Below are 18,038 nucleotides of genomic sequence, written 5' to 3' on the forward strand. Positions count from 1 at the left end.
TTGTTACTGCTAGCCTCTTATATTAATGTCTGTTATTACTCTCCATCGACAGGCAGCTCATGTTGAAATTCCAGTCCCTCCCAACCCCTAAATCTTCGTGCGGGAGAGAAAACAGCTGGGAAGAGTTGCCTCTTAGTGTGAATCTTCCAGGCCACTCAGGAGGTGGCGGGGGAGATTCCGGGCTGGGACAATGAGGAGGGAACAAAAGGTGGAAGTACTGATCTCTCACCTGAGCCCAGTACAGGTAGAAACATTGCCCAACACCTTCAGTCCTGTGAAGAAATTGTGCTTTGTAAATCAATCCATCCCTGATCCTATTAATAAACCTAATCTGCAGTCACCCGGGACAGATGGAGACATTGTGAGCTTCTGCCAGTACACTTGCACTTTGCTAATGAAATCTTCTTAATCTCCATGAGTCGCTCTGCTAATCAGATCTGTCTATCTACCTTCTGACCACGAGATTTCTAGCAGACCGTCACATTGCTTCCAAAGAATGCCTCTCCACTCAGACACACTGCAGCAAGCCTGGGCTTCAGAAACGTGAGTTCGCATTTCGAAAACATTTCCAGAATTGAGCGAGCATGACCAAGTCAGATGGATCTCGGTGAGGTCACACATTTCGCAAGCTGCAAAAAAGGGAGTCTGTGTATTTTCTAAATGGAGTGAGAAACTGGGAACGGTAGGAGAGATCCAACGAGCTAAATCAGTTAAATAAAAGCGAAATACTGTGGAGGATGGCGGAAATCGGAAACATAAACAGGAAATGCTGGGGGAAACTCAGCATCTGTGGAGAGAAATGTATTCTGTTCTGGATCTTGCTCTTCAGGAAGGGACACTGATCTCCGAGTGGTTATAGCACACATATACCAGACTGACAGCAGGGTTAAATAATGAGAAATGTTTGCCAAAACCTGCCTTCTATTTCTTTGAGGGCAGCCGATGGACAAGTGAGTAGGTAGAGGAATTTAAATCTTAAAAATGATTTGATGGGTAAGATACAGAAGTGCAGTTTCTTCTTGTGGGTAATTAAGCACAAGAGGACATAATCTTGAAGTTAGAGCCAGCCTATTTCGGAAACGAGGAAATAACTTGTTTACACAAAATCAGGTTTTACCTCCCTCAGAAGTCTGTGGATGCTAGGGGACAATTGGGAGGTTTAGAATTCTCAGGCTGTAAGCTTTCTGTTAGGTACGAGTACTGGGGTAAAGGGAGCAAGGGCAGGAAATTGGAGGTTAGTTACAGATCAGCTGTGATCGACTGGGACCATGATGCAGACTCGGATAACTGAAGATGCTCTCCTGTTATATTCTTATCTGTGCTATTCAATCATTCAATTTTGTTAAGCGTTTAGATCTAACTAACATGGTTACAAGGTGACCAAGGTTTGGAAATAAATATTCCATGGTGCACAATGTTTCAGAAAGACAGACAAAATGGCAAAGGAGGTGGCCATGCCCTGACAGTAAAGGATGACTTAAAGCCTCAGAAGATTGCAAAGTAGAATCAGTATGAGTAGAAATTTAAAAAAACTCGAGTCAGAAAATACTGTTGGGAGCAGTATGACTTGTCCCATGGCTGGGTCTGCAATTTTGTTATGATTCCGGATGAGATACCCCCAAATTGTTATCCTACTCTCCCGGTGTGAAGGGATGAACTGGCTCCCGTTCTTTATTCAACCCCATCAGTTTGTTGTAACAAGGTTAATTTAAAAGGGATCCTTCCTTCTTGGTACCATTTCCCAGTCCAAATGTATTTGTATTTTAAAAGGAACAAATTTAACTGTACTTTTTTGAGTTAAAGAGTGAGTTTATTAGATGCTATAACAAAATTACAAACGTAAAATGCAACACACACACACACAGATTAGAAATGAGAAGTGAGTCCAAAAAAGTTGAAAAGATATCCGTATCAGTCTTTGGCTTGGCCATGAGGAGTAGGTAGTGAAATGTTGCCACCTTTAAGTTGGGTGATTGTGGCAGTGCTGACTTTGGCAGTTGTGTAGTTGGTTTGCAGATTCTTGTTTGGCAGGTTAGCTGAATGGAGTGGCCCTGTTACCTTTTTGACTGAGGCTTTGCTAACTTGTGACTTGCTTCCAGCAATCAGATAGAGAGAGAAACTTTACCTGAAAGCGTAGGGATGTCTAGTGGATGTTATTCAGCTGTAATCCTCACAACACACACTAGCACTGCAGTACTAGAACAAAAGATGAGCACACAAACACCAGGATTGCCATAGGCTTTTGTCCCCTTTTCTTGTGTATTCCTGGAGGGTGAAAAAAACACAATTCAACTCATATCACATCTGGAAAATTTCTGTTGAGATGGTAATCAGCCTCCATTATCTCCACAGGAGATTACAGTTCAGTTTTTACATTGCATCTCCTCCCTTGAAGTGTCTCTGTCTGAAATTCCTTGATATCCTCCAGGTGTGATAGAACATAGAACATTACAGCGCAGTACAGGCCCTTCGGCCCTCGATGTTGCGCCACCCTGTGAAACCACTCTAAAGCCCATCTACACTATTCCCTTATCGTCCATATGTTTATCCAATGACCATTTAAATGCCCTTAATGTTGGCGAGTCCACTACTGTAGCAGGCAGGGCATTCCACGCCCTTACTACTCTCTGAGTAAAGAACCTACCTCTGACATCTGTCCGATATCTATCTCCCCTCAATTTAAAGCTATGTCCCCTCGTGCTAGCCATCACCATCTGAGGAAAAAGGCTCTCACTGTCCACCCTATCTAATCCTCTGATCATCTTGGATGCCTCAATTAAGTCACCTCTTAAACTTCTCTCTAACAAAAACAGCCTTAAGTCCCTCAGCCTTTCCTCATAAGATCATCCCTTCATACCAGGCAACATCCTGGTAAATCTCCTCTGCACCCTTTCCAATGCTTCCACGTCCTTCCTATAATGCGGCGACCAGAACTGCACGCAATACTCCAAATGTGGCCGCACCAGAGTTTTGTACAGCTGCAACAAGACCTCATGGCTCCGAAACTCAATCCCTCTACCAATAAAAGCTAACACACCGTACGCCTACTTAACAACCCTATCAACCTCGGTGGCAACTTTCAGGGATCTATGTACATGGACACCGAGATCTCTCTGCTCATCCACACTACCAAGAATCTTGCCATTAGCTCAGTACTCTGTATTCCTGTTACTCCTTCCAAAATGAATCACCTCACACTTTTCTGCATTAAACTCCATTTGCCATCTCTCAGCCCAGCTCTGCAGCTTATCTATGTCCCTCTGTAACCTGCAACATCCTTCCGCACTGTCCACAACTCCACCGACTTTAGCGTCATCTACAAATTTACTCACCTATCCTTCTACGCCCTCCTCCAAGTCACTTATAAAAATGACAAACAGCAGTGGCCCCAAAACAGATCCTTGCGGTACACCACTAGTAACTGAACTCCAGGCTGAACATTTCCCATCAACCACCACCCACTGTCTTCCTACAGCTAGCCAATTTCTGATCCAAACTGCTAAATCACCCTGAATCCCATACCTCCGTATTTTCTGCAATAGCCTACCGTGGGGAACCTTATCAAACGCTTTACTGAAATCCATATGCACCACATCAACTGTTTTACCCTCATCCACCTGTTTGGTCACCTTCTCAAAGAACTCAATAAGGTTTGTGAGGCACGACCTACACTTCACAAAACTATGTTGACTATCGCTAATTAAATTATTCCTTTCTAGATGATTATTATTCCTATCTCTTATAAACCTTTCCAAGGCTTTGCCCACAACAGAAGTAAGGCTCACTGGTCTATAGTTACCGGGGTTGTCTCTACTCCCCTTCTTGAACAAGGGGACAACATTGGCTATCCTCCAGTCTTCTGGCGCTATTCCTGTAGACAATGACAACATAAAGATCAAAGCCATAGGCTCAGCAATCTCCTCCCTAACTTCCCAGAGAATCCTAGAACAAACACCATCCAGCCCAGGGGACTTATCTATTTTCACACTTTCCAGAATTGCTAACACCTCCTCCTTATGAACCTCAAGCCCTTCTAGTCTAGTAGCCTGTATCTCAGTATTCTCCTCGACAACATTGTCTTTTTCCTGTGTGAATACTGTCGAAAAATATTCATTTAGCGCCTCTCCTATCTCCTCGGACTCCACGCACAACTTCCCACTACTGTCCTTGACTGGCCCTACTCTTCCCCTAGTCATTCTTTTATTCCTGACATACCTATAGAAAGTTTTAGGGTTATCCTTGATCCTACCTGCCAAAGACTTCTCATGTCCCCTCCTGGCTCTTCTTAGCTCTCTCTTTAGGTCCTTCCTAGCTAACTTGTAACTCCCGAGCCCTCTAACTGAACCTTCACGTCTCACCTTTACATAAGCCTCCTTCTTCCTCTTGACAAGTGATTCAACTACTATAGTAAACCATAGTTCCCTCGCTCGACCACTTCCGCCGTGCCTGACAGGTACATACTTATCAAGGACATGCAGTAGCTGTTCTTTGAACGAGCTCCATATTTCCATTGTGTCCACCCCCTGCAGTTTCCTTCCCCATCCTATGCATCCTGAGCTTGCCTCATCGCATCATAATTGCCTTTCCCCCAGCTATAACTCTTGCCCTGCGGTATATATCTATCCCTTTCCATCGCTAATGTAAACGTAACTGAATTGTGGTCACTATCACCAAAGTGCTCACCTACCTCCAAATCTAACACCTGGCCTGGTTCATTACCCAGTACCAAATCCAATATGGCCTCGCCTCTTGTTGGCCTATCTACATGTGTCAGGAAACCCTCCTGTACACATTGGACAAAAACGGACCCATCTAAAGTACTCAACCTATAGCGTTTCCAGTCAATATTTGGAAGGTTAAAGTCCCCCATAACAACTACCCTGTTACTTACACTCCTATCCAGAATCATCTTTACAATCCTTTCCTCTACATCTCTGGAACTTTTCGGAGGCCTATAGAAAACTCCCAACAGGGTGACCTCTCCTTTACTGTTTCTAACCACAGCCCATCCTACCTCAGTAGACGAGTCCTCATTAAATGTCCTTTCTGCCACCGTAATACTGTCCTTGACTAATAATGCCACCCCTCCCCCTTTTTTACTACCTTCCCTGAGCTTACTGGAATATCTAAACCCCGGAACTTGCAACAACCATATATTCCATGGTATCTCTCAGGACTGAGTATAAGACACACAGGAACTTCCCAGACATTCTCAGAATTTCCACTCTCAGCCATATTTTGCTTGTACGTCCATTTTTTAAAAACACATAGTCTTACTTATAAATATGTCGCTAAGTAATTTGAGGCTGTGATCTGTTGTCATGACTAGTTTATAGGCTTCCTAACAGTAGTTCTACCATTGGACAGAGCCTTAAACAAGACAGCATTGGAGCTTGTAACAAAGAGAATGGGCCATAACATCCTACTAGTGGCGGCAAGTCATGTCCCGTTGGAATCAGAGCAGTGGAAGGTGCATTTACTGCTCTGGGAAACTTTGTTTAACCTCCGGTGCTGATCTGGACTGCGGAAAAAGTCTCTGAAGGCCACAGCATGATGCAACACCGGCAGTCTCAGGGAGACCACTGCCCTATATTTCACTGCACAGGCTGCTGTGATTTAAAAGGCAAAGTGAGAAGGATAGTCATGGAAAAGGGAAATAGATGGGACGTGGCTGATTGGGAGGTTTGTGTCAGTCGGGGGAGCATGGGGGCAGGGTCAGGAGGAGTTTGGAATGTCGGGTTGGGTTGGGAATCAGATCAGGTGGGGGAGGTAGTGGGATTGGGTGACACGGTTGTCAAGTCGGATAGGTGGGTGTTGGGTCAGGTCCGGGTAGAAGTGGGTGGGGTCAAGTTGTGAGGAAGGGGGTGTTGGATCAGATATGGGGAGAGGGGTGTTGGGTCGGGAAGGGGAATGGGGTGTCAAGTCGAGTCAGCAGTGTGTCGGTTCGAGGCAGGAGGTGTCAGGGCTGGTTAGGGGATGTTGGGTCAAGTCAGGTGGGTGTTGGGTTGGGGCTGTGTTGGGTCAGGTCAGGATGGGGGAGGGGGGTTGTTGGGTTGGGGAAGAGATCGTGGTTGTCGGATGGTGAGGAGGTGTCAGGTCAGGCGGGTGTCGGGCTTGGTCGGAGAGGTGTGATTTTGGTTCAGGGAGGGGGTGTTGGGTTGAGGAAGGGGGTGTCGGATAGGGTTGAGGAGTGTCAGGTTGGGGAAGGGGGACGGGGTGTTGGGTCAGGGCGGGGACGTTGGGTTAGATTGGGACAGGGGGGGGTTTGGTCGGTATGGGGAGGGGTTGTCAGGTTGGGTCATGGGGGGATGTCAGGTCAGATTGGGGAAGAATGGTGTCGTGTCAGGTCAGGTGAGGGGGTGTTGCATTGTGTCGGGTCGGAGGAAGGGGTATCAGGTCGAGTTGGAGGAGGGAATCATTGGGCATTAGGGGAGTTGGACAACGGGAGGGACATAGAGTCAGGCCCGTGGGTTGGGTGGGGAATTACTTGCGGCTGGGGTTGGGTGGGGGTCAAGGAGGGGGCTTGGGAATACCCTGGAGAATGATTAGTCAGGGGACGGGGTTTCAGAGTTGGGGATGACTTGTGCTGGATTCAGTGAAAATAGTTATACTGAAGGTAGAAGTACTTTTATTTCTTCTGACTCATTCAGAGTTACTACCTGGGCAGAATCATCCAAAATTAGAAATTTAAACATTTCTATCAGATGGTTTCCATCAAAACGCAATTCAACTGGAAACTTCTGACCAATTACCACATAAACCCTTACCTGGGAAGTTACAAGATGGATTCCCCAGTGCATCTTTGGGGAACGCCGATACTGGGGAGCCAGGAAGTTATGGATAATTGTGGGAAACATTGGACTGGATTCTCCGATTCTGTGGCTATGTTGCCACGCCGGCGTGGGAACGGTGGTGTTTTACGCCAGAAAAACTGGTGCAAAACGGCCACCGATTCCCATTTTTGCTGGACGCCAGAGATATGTGGGGGCCACATCCTGAGGCCATTGATACGTGGCAAGGCATACTCTCTGAGTACGTCGCTTTGGAGAGGGTGGAGTATCGCAAAAGCAGCACCGCCCCCGATTTGATAGGGAACACTGAACGTGATTTCACCGTTGGCAACCGGAGAATCAACCCATTCTTCATAGATACTGGGACAATCAAATTGGAAAGAGTAGTGTAGAATATCAGTTTGTGGAATGATTTTGTGACAGTTTCTTGGATCAATTCATTTTGGAACCAACTATGGATAAAACTATCTTTGATCTGGTATTGTGTAAAGTAGTAAGAAAATCCACTGAGAAATAGATATCATAATATCATTGAATTCCAGGTTAAATTTGAAAGTGACATACTCCAATCACAAACAAGAATCTTCAATTAAACCATAGCTATGATGAGAGAACTAGCAATGGTAAATTGAGTAAATAGACTAAAAGGTATGGCTGTATATGAGCAGTGGGAAACATTTAAAGGAACAATTCACAATGTCCAATCTGTGCGCAGTCTGCACATTCTCCCTGTGTCTGCGTGGGTTTCCTATGGGTGCTCCGGTTTCCTCCCACAGTCCAAAGACGTGCTATTAGGTAATTTGAACATAATGAATTCTCCTTCTGTGTACCCGAGCAGGCGTCGGAGTGTGTCAACTAGGGGCTTTTCACAGTAACTTCATTGCGGTGTTAATGTAAAACTACTTGTGACAAAAAAAGATTATTATTAAAAAAGATTATGATCAGGTCTGGATCAGGCCAAGTAATGAAACCAAACATGTTGGGCGGGATTCTCCCATCCGTTGGCAGCGCACCCATGCCGGCAGGTTTCCCAGCGGTGTGGGGTGGCCACAATGGGAAATCCCATTGTCAGGTGGTGTGAATGGAGAATTCCGATGCTGGCCAGGGTGTGCCGACAAGGAACAGGCTGCTCGCGGACTGGAGAATCCCATCCATTAAACTTGGATGTCTCCATGGGTAAATAGGCTGGGAAATAGAATTGGAACAACCAAACCCGATTACAGAGACAGATGGAATAAAGGGCCCCAGCCAAATTCCGCACGCACTGTGAAATTACAACCCGACTCCCAGGTAAGATTTGCTGTTTGGCTATTTGACCCTGGAAAACATCACACTGCACCAGCCAGATTGTCCCATGAAGTTCTTGTAGTTGTCCTTACTCTATCCCCAGAGGGCCAGTCCACACAGCAGTTAACTGCCAGCAGAATCTTGGTGATGGAACTTGGCCGATTTTAAGCACATTCCCAGACAATAGTCTGTTTCAAAATTAAAATGTGGAAACCAAAGAAATAAAGTGAAATGCTACAAAAATACAAAGAGCAAGTCTTTCGATATCTTCACGGATCACCTTTAGAGAAGAGTCCTTGCGAAATGGGAAAGTAAATGTCCTTTTTTTTTGCAGAGTTATATAGAGTCGCCTCATTTTAGGAAGGATGTGGAAGCTTTGGAAAAGGTGCAAAGGAGATTTACCGAGATGTTGCCTGGAATGGAGAGTAGGTCTTACGAGGAAAGGTTGAGGGTGCTAGGCCTTTTCTCATTAGAACGGAGAAGGATGAGGGGCGACTTGATAGAGGTTTATAAGATGATCAGGCGAATAGATAGAGTAGACAGTCAGAGACATTTTCCCTGGGTGGAACAAACCATTACAAGGGGACATAAATTTAAGGTGAATGGTGGAAGGTATAGGGGAGATATTAGAGGTAGGTTCTTTACCCAGAGGGTAGTGGGGGCATGGAATGCACTGCCTGTGGAAGTAATGAGTCGGAAACATTAGGGACCTTCAAGCGGCTATTGGATAGGTACATGGATTACGGTAGAATAATGGAGTGTATATTAATTTGTTCTTAAGGGCAGCACGGTAGCATTGTGGATAGCACAATTGCTTCACAGCTCCAACGTCCCAGGTTCGATTCCGGCTTGGGTCACTGTCCGTGCGGAGTCTGCACATCCTCCCCGTGTGTGCTTGGGTTTCCTCCGGGTGCTCCGGTTTCCTCCCACAGTCCAAAGATGTGCAGGTTAAGTGGACTGGCCATGATAAATTGCCCTTAGTGTCCAAAATTGCCCTTAGTGTTGGGTGGGGTTACTGGGTTATGGGGATAGGGTAGAGGTGTTGACCTTGGGTAGGGTGCTCTTTCCAAGAGCCGGTGCAGACTCGATGGGCCGAATGGCCTCCTTCTGCACTGTAAATTCTATGGTAATATATGATTAATCTAGGACAAAGGTTCGGCACAACATCGTGGGCAGAAGGGTCTGTTCTGTGCTGTATTTTTCTATGTTCTTTTTCTATGACAGGACAGATGCAAACTATTTGGTCCAGCCAGCCTATAGGAACATAGGAGCAGGAGGATCCCATTCCGCCCATCAGGACTACAATGCCATTCAATAAGATCATGGCTAATCCGGTTGTGGTCTCAATTCCACTTTCCTGTCTGTTTGGGGCAGCAAAGTAGCACAAGTGGATGGCACTGTGGTTTCACAGCGCCAGGGTCCCAGTTTCGATTCCCCGCTGGGTCACTGTCTGTGCAGGGTCTGCACGTTCTCCCCGTGTCTGCATGGGTTTCCTCTGGGTGCTCTGGTTTCCTACCAGACTCCAAAGACATGCAGGTTAGGCGGATTGGTAATGCTAAATTGCCCTTAGTGTCCAAACAGTTTAGGAGGGGTTATTAGGAGGGTGGAAATGAGGGCTTAAGTGGGTCGGTGCAGACTCGATGGGCTGAATAGCCTCCTTCTGCACTATATGTTCTAATATTCCCCCATAACCCTTGACTCCATTGTCCATCAATAATCTGTCTAACTTGGATATATTCAATGACGCAGTCTCCAACGCTCTCTGGGAAAGTGAATTCCACAGGCAAAGACCCACACAGAAAAGGATTCTCCTCATCTCAGTCTTAGAAGGGAGATTTCTTATTTTTAACCCGTCTCCGCTGGTTCTATCTCACCCACATTTGGAAACATTCTCCTGGTACCTACCTATGTCACTGTTAATGCTCCACAAGAGCATCCTCCTAAGCACCAACTCGTTGTCATAGCAAAGTTCCACCATTTAGGTAGTCTCTGAGTTAAGTCATTTCTCCTGAATTCCTTGCTGGATTTGTTGGTGATGTCTTTAAGGCCCCGAGCTTTGGACTCCCTCAGGAGGGGAAACATATCTACTTTCACAAACCCTTTTGTAGCCTTAAAAGGTATCAGGTCACTGCTCTGCTTTCTCTTGCCGAGGAGAAAAAGAGCCCCAGCCCATTTATTTCCATTTCCTGCCATGTATAAACTCTTGGAGCAGTATTTCATGGTGGCTGGGTGGGCACGGCCAACCCAGAAGACTATTAATTAGTGTGTGACTACGTCAGGCTCACAAACCGATGTCATTGCTTGCAACCCGATGACATTGCTCGCAACCCGATGACATCGCTCGCAAACCGATGTCATTGCTTGCAACCCGATGACATCGCTCGCAACCCGATGACATCGCTCGCAAACCGATGTCATTGCTTGCAACCCGATGACATCGCTCGCAACCCGATGACATCGCTGGCAACCCGATGACATCGCTTGCAACCCGATGACATCGCTGGCAACCCGATGACATCGCTGGCAACCCGATGACATCGCTGGCAACCCGATGACATCGCTCGCAACCCAATGTCATCGCTCGCAACCCGATGACATCGCTTGCAACCCGATGACATCACTTGCAACCGGATGACATCGCTTGCAACCTGATGACATCGCTCGCAACCCGATGTCATCGATCGCAACTGATGTCATCACTCGCAACCCATGTCATTGCTCGCAACCCGATGCCATCACTCGCAACCTGATGACATCACTCGCAACCCGATGTTATTTTGCATGCGAGGGTGGGATGAAAGGGATTTGCTGCAAACACTGGCTGAGGAGTTAGGCATTGCGGGGTGAGATGAGTTGGTGTTGTGGAATGTTGATAGCGTACATCAGGGTGGTGGAGCTCAAATGACATTTGAACCATCTGGCATCGGAGGTTTGGGTCCCTCTGTCACTGTTTGTGAACAGGTGTGTCCCATTGGGCAACCTGCTGATGGGTATTGTCTATTTGGCAGGGAGCACCTCCTTCTTTGAGGAGGAGAGGGGACAAAGATTGAGGAGGCCTGGTCACTGCAGGCATCCCCCTCGGGTAGAGGTGCAGGTACAGGATGATCAAGGCCAGCAGAGAGGGCAAGGAGAACTCCCCTACAGAAGAGACCAGTACACTGCTGTCAGGATGTATAGGCTGAAATGAACGTGACCAAGATCCCATGCTGTGGGAGGCTCCAGCTTTCAAGGGAAGCCTGCTGAGCATCTTTCAGGTGATTGGGTCCGAGACAGCCTCCAACTATGCGGGAGGACACCCTGGGCTGGATTCTCCGCACCTCAATGCCGTATTCGTGGATGGCGCAGGGACAGAGAATCCATTTCCCTGCCCGGAATTAGATCTGGCGGCGGCTCCCCGATTCTGCGGGCACCGAAAAGCGGCGTACTCAGAGTACGCCGTGCTGCCTAGCACCTACCTGGGCTCATTGCTGGAGGCTCACTCCGCCATTCTCCGCCCCCGACCAGCCGAATTCCCAACGGTGTGGACCACTCATTGTCTCACGGTCCATGATACCCGCGTGGCGGTTTCGGACTCAGTCCACAGTTGCCCTGGTCGGGGGCGGGCCGATTGGAGGGCAGGGGGGGCCTTATATGGGCCTGGGATATTTTTGGGCGGGCGGCCAGGTTCGGGCACGCGGCTGATCGGGGGGGGGGTCAATTTTCAGGGTCCCGCTCTGCGGTCTGAGTCCGCCATGGAGCACGGCAGGGCCGCTGGAGGCTGCCACCGTGTGCATGTGCCAGTTTCTGGTGTGAAAGTCCACAGTTTTGACACTGGAGTGGGGACACAGTCCCAATCACGGAGAATCCAGCCACCTACTCCCATGGCTCTGATGTCAGAGTGGCACTAAATATTTATGGCTCAGTATCCTGCCAGGACGCTGTGAAATTACAACCCAACTCCCAGGTAAGATTTATGTGGAGTCTCTCCGTCACCTGTACACAGCTGTGTCAGGCTGGTCACTGATGCCCAATTCAGGCATGTAAGCCAATCCATTAATTTCAGTACAGACCAGGACAACCAGGCTGAGCGGGCAAAAGGATTCACAGCCACTGCAGTGTTCCCTGCACCCAGGGTGGCATTGATTGCACCCTTGTGGCCTTCAAATCACCAGCTGGCCAGCCAGGTGCCTTTGTGAAGATGAAGAGGTTTCACCCGAGGAACTTTCAGATTATATTTGGCCACAGGACCCAGATTCTTCAAGCGTGCATGATGGACCCAGGAAGTTCGTACGATGTGTATCCTCTTTGTCACTCGCAGATGCCGAAGCTCTTTGCAGCTCCAGCTCGTCTAGACAGGTGGTTAATTGGTCACGAGGATTACCTGCTGAAAAGGTGACTGATGATGCCTTTCAGACACCCATTCACCCGGTGAGGAGAGGGTCATGGAAGGAGGAGGACTTCCTCCTGACCCTGCTCCTGGACATGGCCAAACATGCCATTAACTGCTGCATCAGGGTCCTCCTGTTCACGGGACTCCCCCCTGGAGACAGCGGGATTGTGAAGAGTGCAGCGGACAATTAGTATGAGCAATACTCACTCGCCTGTGTCCTTCAGGATACCCCCGGGAAATGCATCTGAACCTTATCTATAGTTGCCCAATGTTCCTCTCCACCACCGCCCTTGTGGATACATGGCAGCGGTTGAATCATTGCTCAGCATCCGTGCTTGGGTATCTGAACTGTATTAGTTCTAACTGACTAAACTAAATTAAACAAACTGAGGGACAAATTAAAAGGGGCTGCTCCTTAAAGGGACACTGCCTTGAACAAAAACAAAGAGAAAATGAAAGTTAAAAACTTAAACTAAAAGTTGATTAAAAGTCCAGGCAGGGGAGATGGAGGGGGCTGTCCAGCCCGACTGTCTGCCCTTCTTCCACGGCTTTGTTCGCAGCCAGGTGCCCCTGGAGAGACAGCACGTGAAGTCCCTGGGCACCATTGAGGCCTTACATGCCCGGTGGGCAACACAGGGTCCAGGTGCTTTGTGGACACTTTTAATGTGTGTTGACCCTGAGCTACAAGGGCACAGACTCATCCATTCAGAGAGTGGCAATTCTCACGGAGAGGCAGCTCCACAAACTCAATGGTGAGTTATTGGGGTTGTGCTCAGACCTGCAAGCCCTCAGGAGGTCAATGCCTGTGTGGGAGCAAGTGGAGCCAAGCAGCATTGGTTACCTATTCTTCATTGGTGAAGAGGATGGTGTGGAGTCACCTCAGAATGGTGGACGAGATGGTCGCATCTCTGTGGACTCTTTTCATTGGGCCCCAGATGAGGGAACCGTCTCTCTGCCAGACACCGCTCCATCCTATGAGTCCACACCAACTGAGGGTTGCCTGGCACTGTGAACAAGCGAAACCCTCCCAGGCGGTGCTTACTCGGGCTGCATCGACCAGAGGATGACTGCCAAGGTAATCTGTGCCAACAGGGCAACAAATCAGCAACCTGCCTCCAACGCCACTGTCATCAAAGTGGGGGGCAGGGGGACACCTAGACATAAACTCAAGACACACTCGTCACAACGCAGGCTCTGTACTGGGTGCTAATGCTTTATTTTCATTTAAAGAACTTTGTTCACGATCTGGGTGGATTTGCTTTTATTTGTTTCATCTTGATATTTTCACCCTAAATACCATACTGCACTCAAGGCAGAAGTGTCCTGCGTGCTTCATTGGTGCCAGACTAATCATTGTCTGAACAGAGACATCAAACTTTATTTGGAAGGGAATAGGCTCATGGAATGGATCAGTATTATGTGTTTGGGAAGATGGCAGTGCCCACTGATGCTGCGGGAAGGCAGGGAATGTCAACCTATCTGAGGAGTTGCTGAATCAGTGCGTCCCTGCCCCCCGATTGCGCGCTTAATGTCCTCGACCTCTGGCTGCCCAGCATCAGCACCAGAGGCTTCGTTGGTATCCACATCTGGGGAAGGTACTGCTGTATCAGGGTCCTCCTGTTCATGGGACTCCCCCCTGGAGACAGCGGGACTGTGAAAGTGCAGCGGACAATTAGTATGAGCAATACTCACTTGCCTGTGTTATTCAGGATACCCCCGGGTCGATAAAGGCATCTGAACCTTTTAATCAGGGACAACCCCTCCATGACAGAGACCATGGCATGCAGACCCTCAGGGATCTCCGCCAGATCGCCACATGCATCCTGCTGGACATCCAGCATCTGTGCCTCATGGACAACTCCAAAGGCTCATCATCTCCCTCAGGCTCAGTAGTTCCTTGCCTCAGCAGCCTAATGAGATTTTATCTTCCTCAAAGACATCAGCCTCTCCGCGGCCTGATGATCTCCCCCTCTCGCTGACCCCCCAGCTCATGGCTTGTGAGGATCACCAGGTCCGGAACACCAGAACCGGCAGTTGCAGATCATTCCAATGGTTGTGGCTCCATTTCTCCTGCAAGTTAGTGCAGAGTTCCAATGAGCACTGAGACCCTCACCTCGAACACCATACCATGCTGCAACACCCCCCCCCCCCCCCCCCCCCCCCCCCCCCCCCCACCCCATCAACTCAAAACACCCCCCGAGATGTTTGAGAATGTTAGCACCCCCTTGGAGACCTGAATCTTTGATGGATCAGTAGCTGCTGATACATCTCGCCAGCCTTGGGAAGCACCGGTACAGGTGTCACCCGAGACTACATGAGACCTGCACATTCAATTGCAATCACGGACGACCACGTTCCTCAGTGCCACATTCAGTTCAATGCCCACTCAGTCCTCACCCATGCTGAGCACAGGTCATTGAACATCTTCCGCCACCAGATCCAGGTTCTCCAGACAAGGTCATGACTGCTAATGTCCGCTGCTACCTCGCTCCGTGCCTTCTTGATAAGCTGGAATGGCCTCCTCCTACTATCTTTTGGCTTCATCTCATCCCTCCTTTGAGTGACTGCCTCCACCCATTCTCAGAGGTGGTCACCCGGGAAATGGGCACGCTGACCAGCCGACCGACCCCCCCTCCTCCCCCCTCCCATCCGCTGCGGCTTCCTGTCACTGCCATCACTCTGACAATGATTCTTCTGCAGCCTGTGGAGGCCACTTTTGAAGTCTGCGATGGGCCGCTATTGGACACGGCGCTTCCGCACACCCGCCGACCCCGCTCAAGCAATTTGGATGTGATTCACACTAGACCACTTCAGTGGCAGCCAGCATAATATTGCGACTTTAAATTAAATTCGGGGGAACGGGATTCAGGCCGTTTCCAGTTCTACCCACCGAGCGCGCAAGTCAAACATTAAATCTAATCTTAGTTCTTTTGCAACCACCAGAGAGAACAGACAGAACCTGGAGTTAACGTCTCATCCAAGAAATAAGATTGCAGCACCCCTCAGTTCTGCGCAGGGAATAGCAGCCAAATTACTGAAGTGAGGCTTGAACCCACAAATGTCTCACTCGGAGCGAGACCCTCCCAGCCCTGACTAACAGCCATGATATAATGACCGTACAAAGGCAGGAACAAGTGGCTCCACGCTGCTTCGTTTACAAGTGCTTCAATTGCCTTCAATTAGCATCACAGCTGGTCCATTAATATTTCAAAAGGGAAAGTAATTTTCTCTCGGTGATCTGTTACAGGTTACAGAGACAGAATATTCTTTCAGGGGGAGGGGAGAGCTGGTTTTTCAGTATCAATGTAGAGCTCCCACAATGCCCTGGGTGCCACTGTCTGTTTCCACGGCAATCTCAGTTCATTAGCAGTTCCTCAAGGGGCGGCACGGTGGCACAGTGGTTAGCACTGCTGCCTCAAAGCACCAGGGACCTGGGTTCCATTCTGACCTTGGGTGACTGTGTGGAGTTTAGGCGGATTGGCCATGATAAATTGCCCTTAGTGTCCAAAGATGTGCAGGTTGGCTGGGGTTGTGGGGATGGAGTACCCTGGGTGGGGTGCTCTTTCAGAGGGTCAGTGCAGACTTGATCTGCACTGTAGGGATTCTCCATTACTCTTCCTCATCCCTGCTCAGTACACCTGGTGGAATGGGGGCCATGGAGAAAAACAAGGCTTCACGGCCCCCTCGCCTCTCCAGACTTCACTAGTCTGTTAGGGTCCTAGAGATTCCACTAATCGACGGAAAGATCAGACAGCCCATGATCACTCAACAATTATCTTCAACAGCAAAAGGTGGAATTATGGGTGAAGGTTAGAATTCTGTGTTTCACTGTGGCTCAGCAATAGTGTTTTAGTCTTTGAGTTAGATGGTTGTGGGTTCAAGTCCTAAAGATTCCATGGCCGGGATTCTCCAGTTCGCAGCCAAGTTCTGACGACGGCATCAAAAGCGGCGCGAGCGACTCCGGCGTCAAAGCGCCTCCAGGCCTCGGCATTCGGCCCATCCTAGGGGGTTAGTACAGCGCCGGAGTGGTGTCCACTGCTCTGGCGTTCGAAACCCGGCGAGCCACGGCTGGCGCGGGTCCCGCATGTACGTTGGTTGCCATCTCCGTGCCGGGCCTCCGGCAGTATGGCGGAGTCCTACAGAGTCCGGGAGCGGAGGACATAGGCCCCCCACGGAATCAGCATGCCCGCCAATCGGTAGGTCCCAATCGCGGGCCTGGCCACCATGGAGGCCCCCCCCCCCCCCCCGGAGTCGAAATCCATCCACCCCCCCCCCCCCCCCCCCCCCCCCCCGGAGTCGAATCCACCCCCCACCCCCCCCCCCCCTCACCAGGGCGGCCTTCACAGCCAGAACTCCGAGGTCCCGCCAAGTAGAACCATACGTAACCCACGCCGGCGGGACTCGGCCAAACGCGGCGGGCACTCTGCCCGTTGCGGCGTGGAGAATCGCCGGGGGGGGGGGGGGGGCGCTTTCAACGGCCCCCGACCAGCGCGGCGGTGACCCCGCAGGCGCGATTGGCGCCGATTCTCCAACCCAGCGCGGGATCGGAGAATCCTGGCCGCGTTCTTTTGAACGGGATGAAATCCAAGGCCTGGTCTGCCCTCAAAGATGAGCAGGGGCATTCTAACCTGCTGTCTGTCGATCAACATTCCTAAAAAATCCATAATCATCACATTGCTCTTTGTGGGAATAGGTTGTGTGCAATTTCCCACATTACAGCAGAGATGACACTTCAAAGGAAGTATTTTGTTGACTGTCAAGTTGTTTCAGACTTCCTGATGTTGTGAAGGAAGGTACCCCCCACAAGAGGCACAGTAGCACAGTGGTTAGCACAGTTGCTTCACAACTCTAGGGTCCCAGGTGCGATTCCCGGCTTAGGTCACTGTCTGTGGGGAGTCTGCACGTTCTCCCTGTGTGTGCGTGGGTTTCCTCCGGGCGCTCCAGTTTCCTCCCACAGTCCAAAGATATGCAGGTTAGGTGGATTGGCCATGCTAAATTGCCCTTAGTGTCCAAAAAGGTTAGGTGGGGATACTGGGTTATGGGGATAAGGTGGAGGCATGGGCTTAAGTTGGGTGATCTTTCCAAGGTCTTGATGGGCCGAAAGGCCTCCTTCTGCACTGTAAATTCTATGATTCTATGGTAGCATTCGCTATCTCTGGTCCAGAAGCTCTGGGTTCAAGTGCCACTTCAGGAATTGATGGAAGGTAGGTCTATAATGTGGCCAAACAGGTTGATTGTCAGACTATAAATCTTTCCAATATACCCAATGACAGGTGGTAAGAGTGGAAGAGTTTTGTGATCAGGCATACTGCAGACAGAATTGGCAAACCACTGCACTACTTTGCCACTATCATGGGCCATTCTAATGGCAATCCACGGTCGCTAAGCGGGGTAGGGTACCTGAAGCAGGAGGTGGGTGTCGCGAAAGTCATGCTTTGATTACTATTTCAGTGATGGTGGCGTCGTGATATTCACGCTGGACTAGTAATCCAGAGACCCTGGGTTATGCGCTGGAGTCCTGGGTTCAAATCCCATCACGGCAGGTGGTGAAATTTGAAGGCAGCAAATCTGCAATTAAACGTCTACCGATC

At 49.3% G+C, this 18,038-nt stretch overlaps 1 protein-coding gene across 6 annotated transcripts in view; it reads left to right on the forward strand.

The window, feature by feature from the left end:
• The first annotated feature begins 428 nt into the window (after positions 1 to 428).
• Positions 429 to 18,038, forward strand: part of LOC119978385 (tubby-related protein 3-like) — a 126,269-nt gene continuing 108,659 nt past the window's right edge. For 2 of the 6 annotated variants that reach the window (XM_038819986.1, XM_038819998.1), the window contains exon 1: positions 482 to 543. In XM_038819986.1, the coding sequence (XP_038675914.1) occupies positions 497 to 543 (47 nt within the window). In that variant the 5' untranslated portion in view covers positions 482 to 496. Of the gene's footprint in view, positions 544 to 563; positions 608 to 18,038 lie in introns of those variants that run through there. The other 4 variants (XM_038820000.1, XM_038819988.1, XM_038819989.1 and 1 more) reach the window with 4 other exon arrangements.

This window comes from Scyliorhinus canicula, chromosome 15 (genome assembly GCF_902713615.1).
Source record: "Scyliorhinus canicula chromosome 15, sScyCan1.1, whole genome shotgun sequence".
In the NCBI taxonomy this organism is placed as follows: Eukaryota; Metazoa; Chordata; class Chondrichthyes; order Carcharhiniformes; family Scyliorhinidae; genus Scyliorhinus; species Scyliorhinus canicula.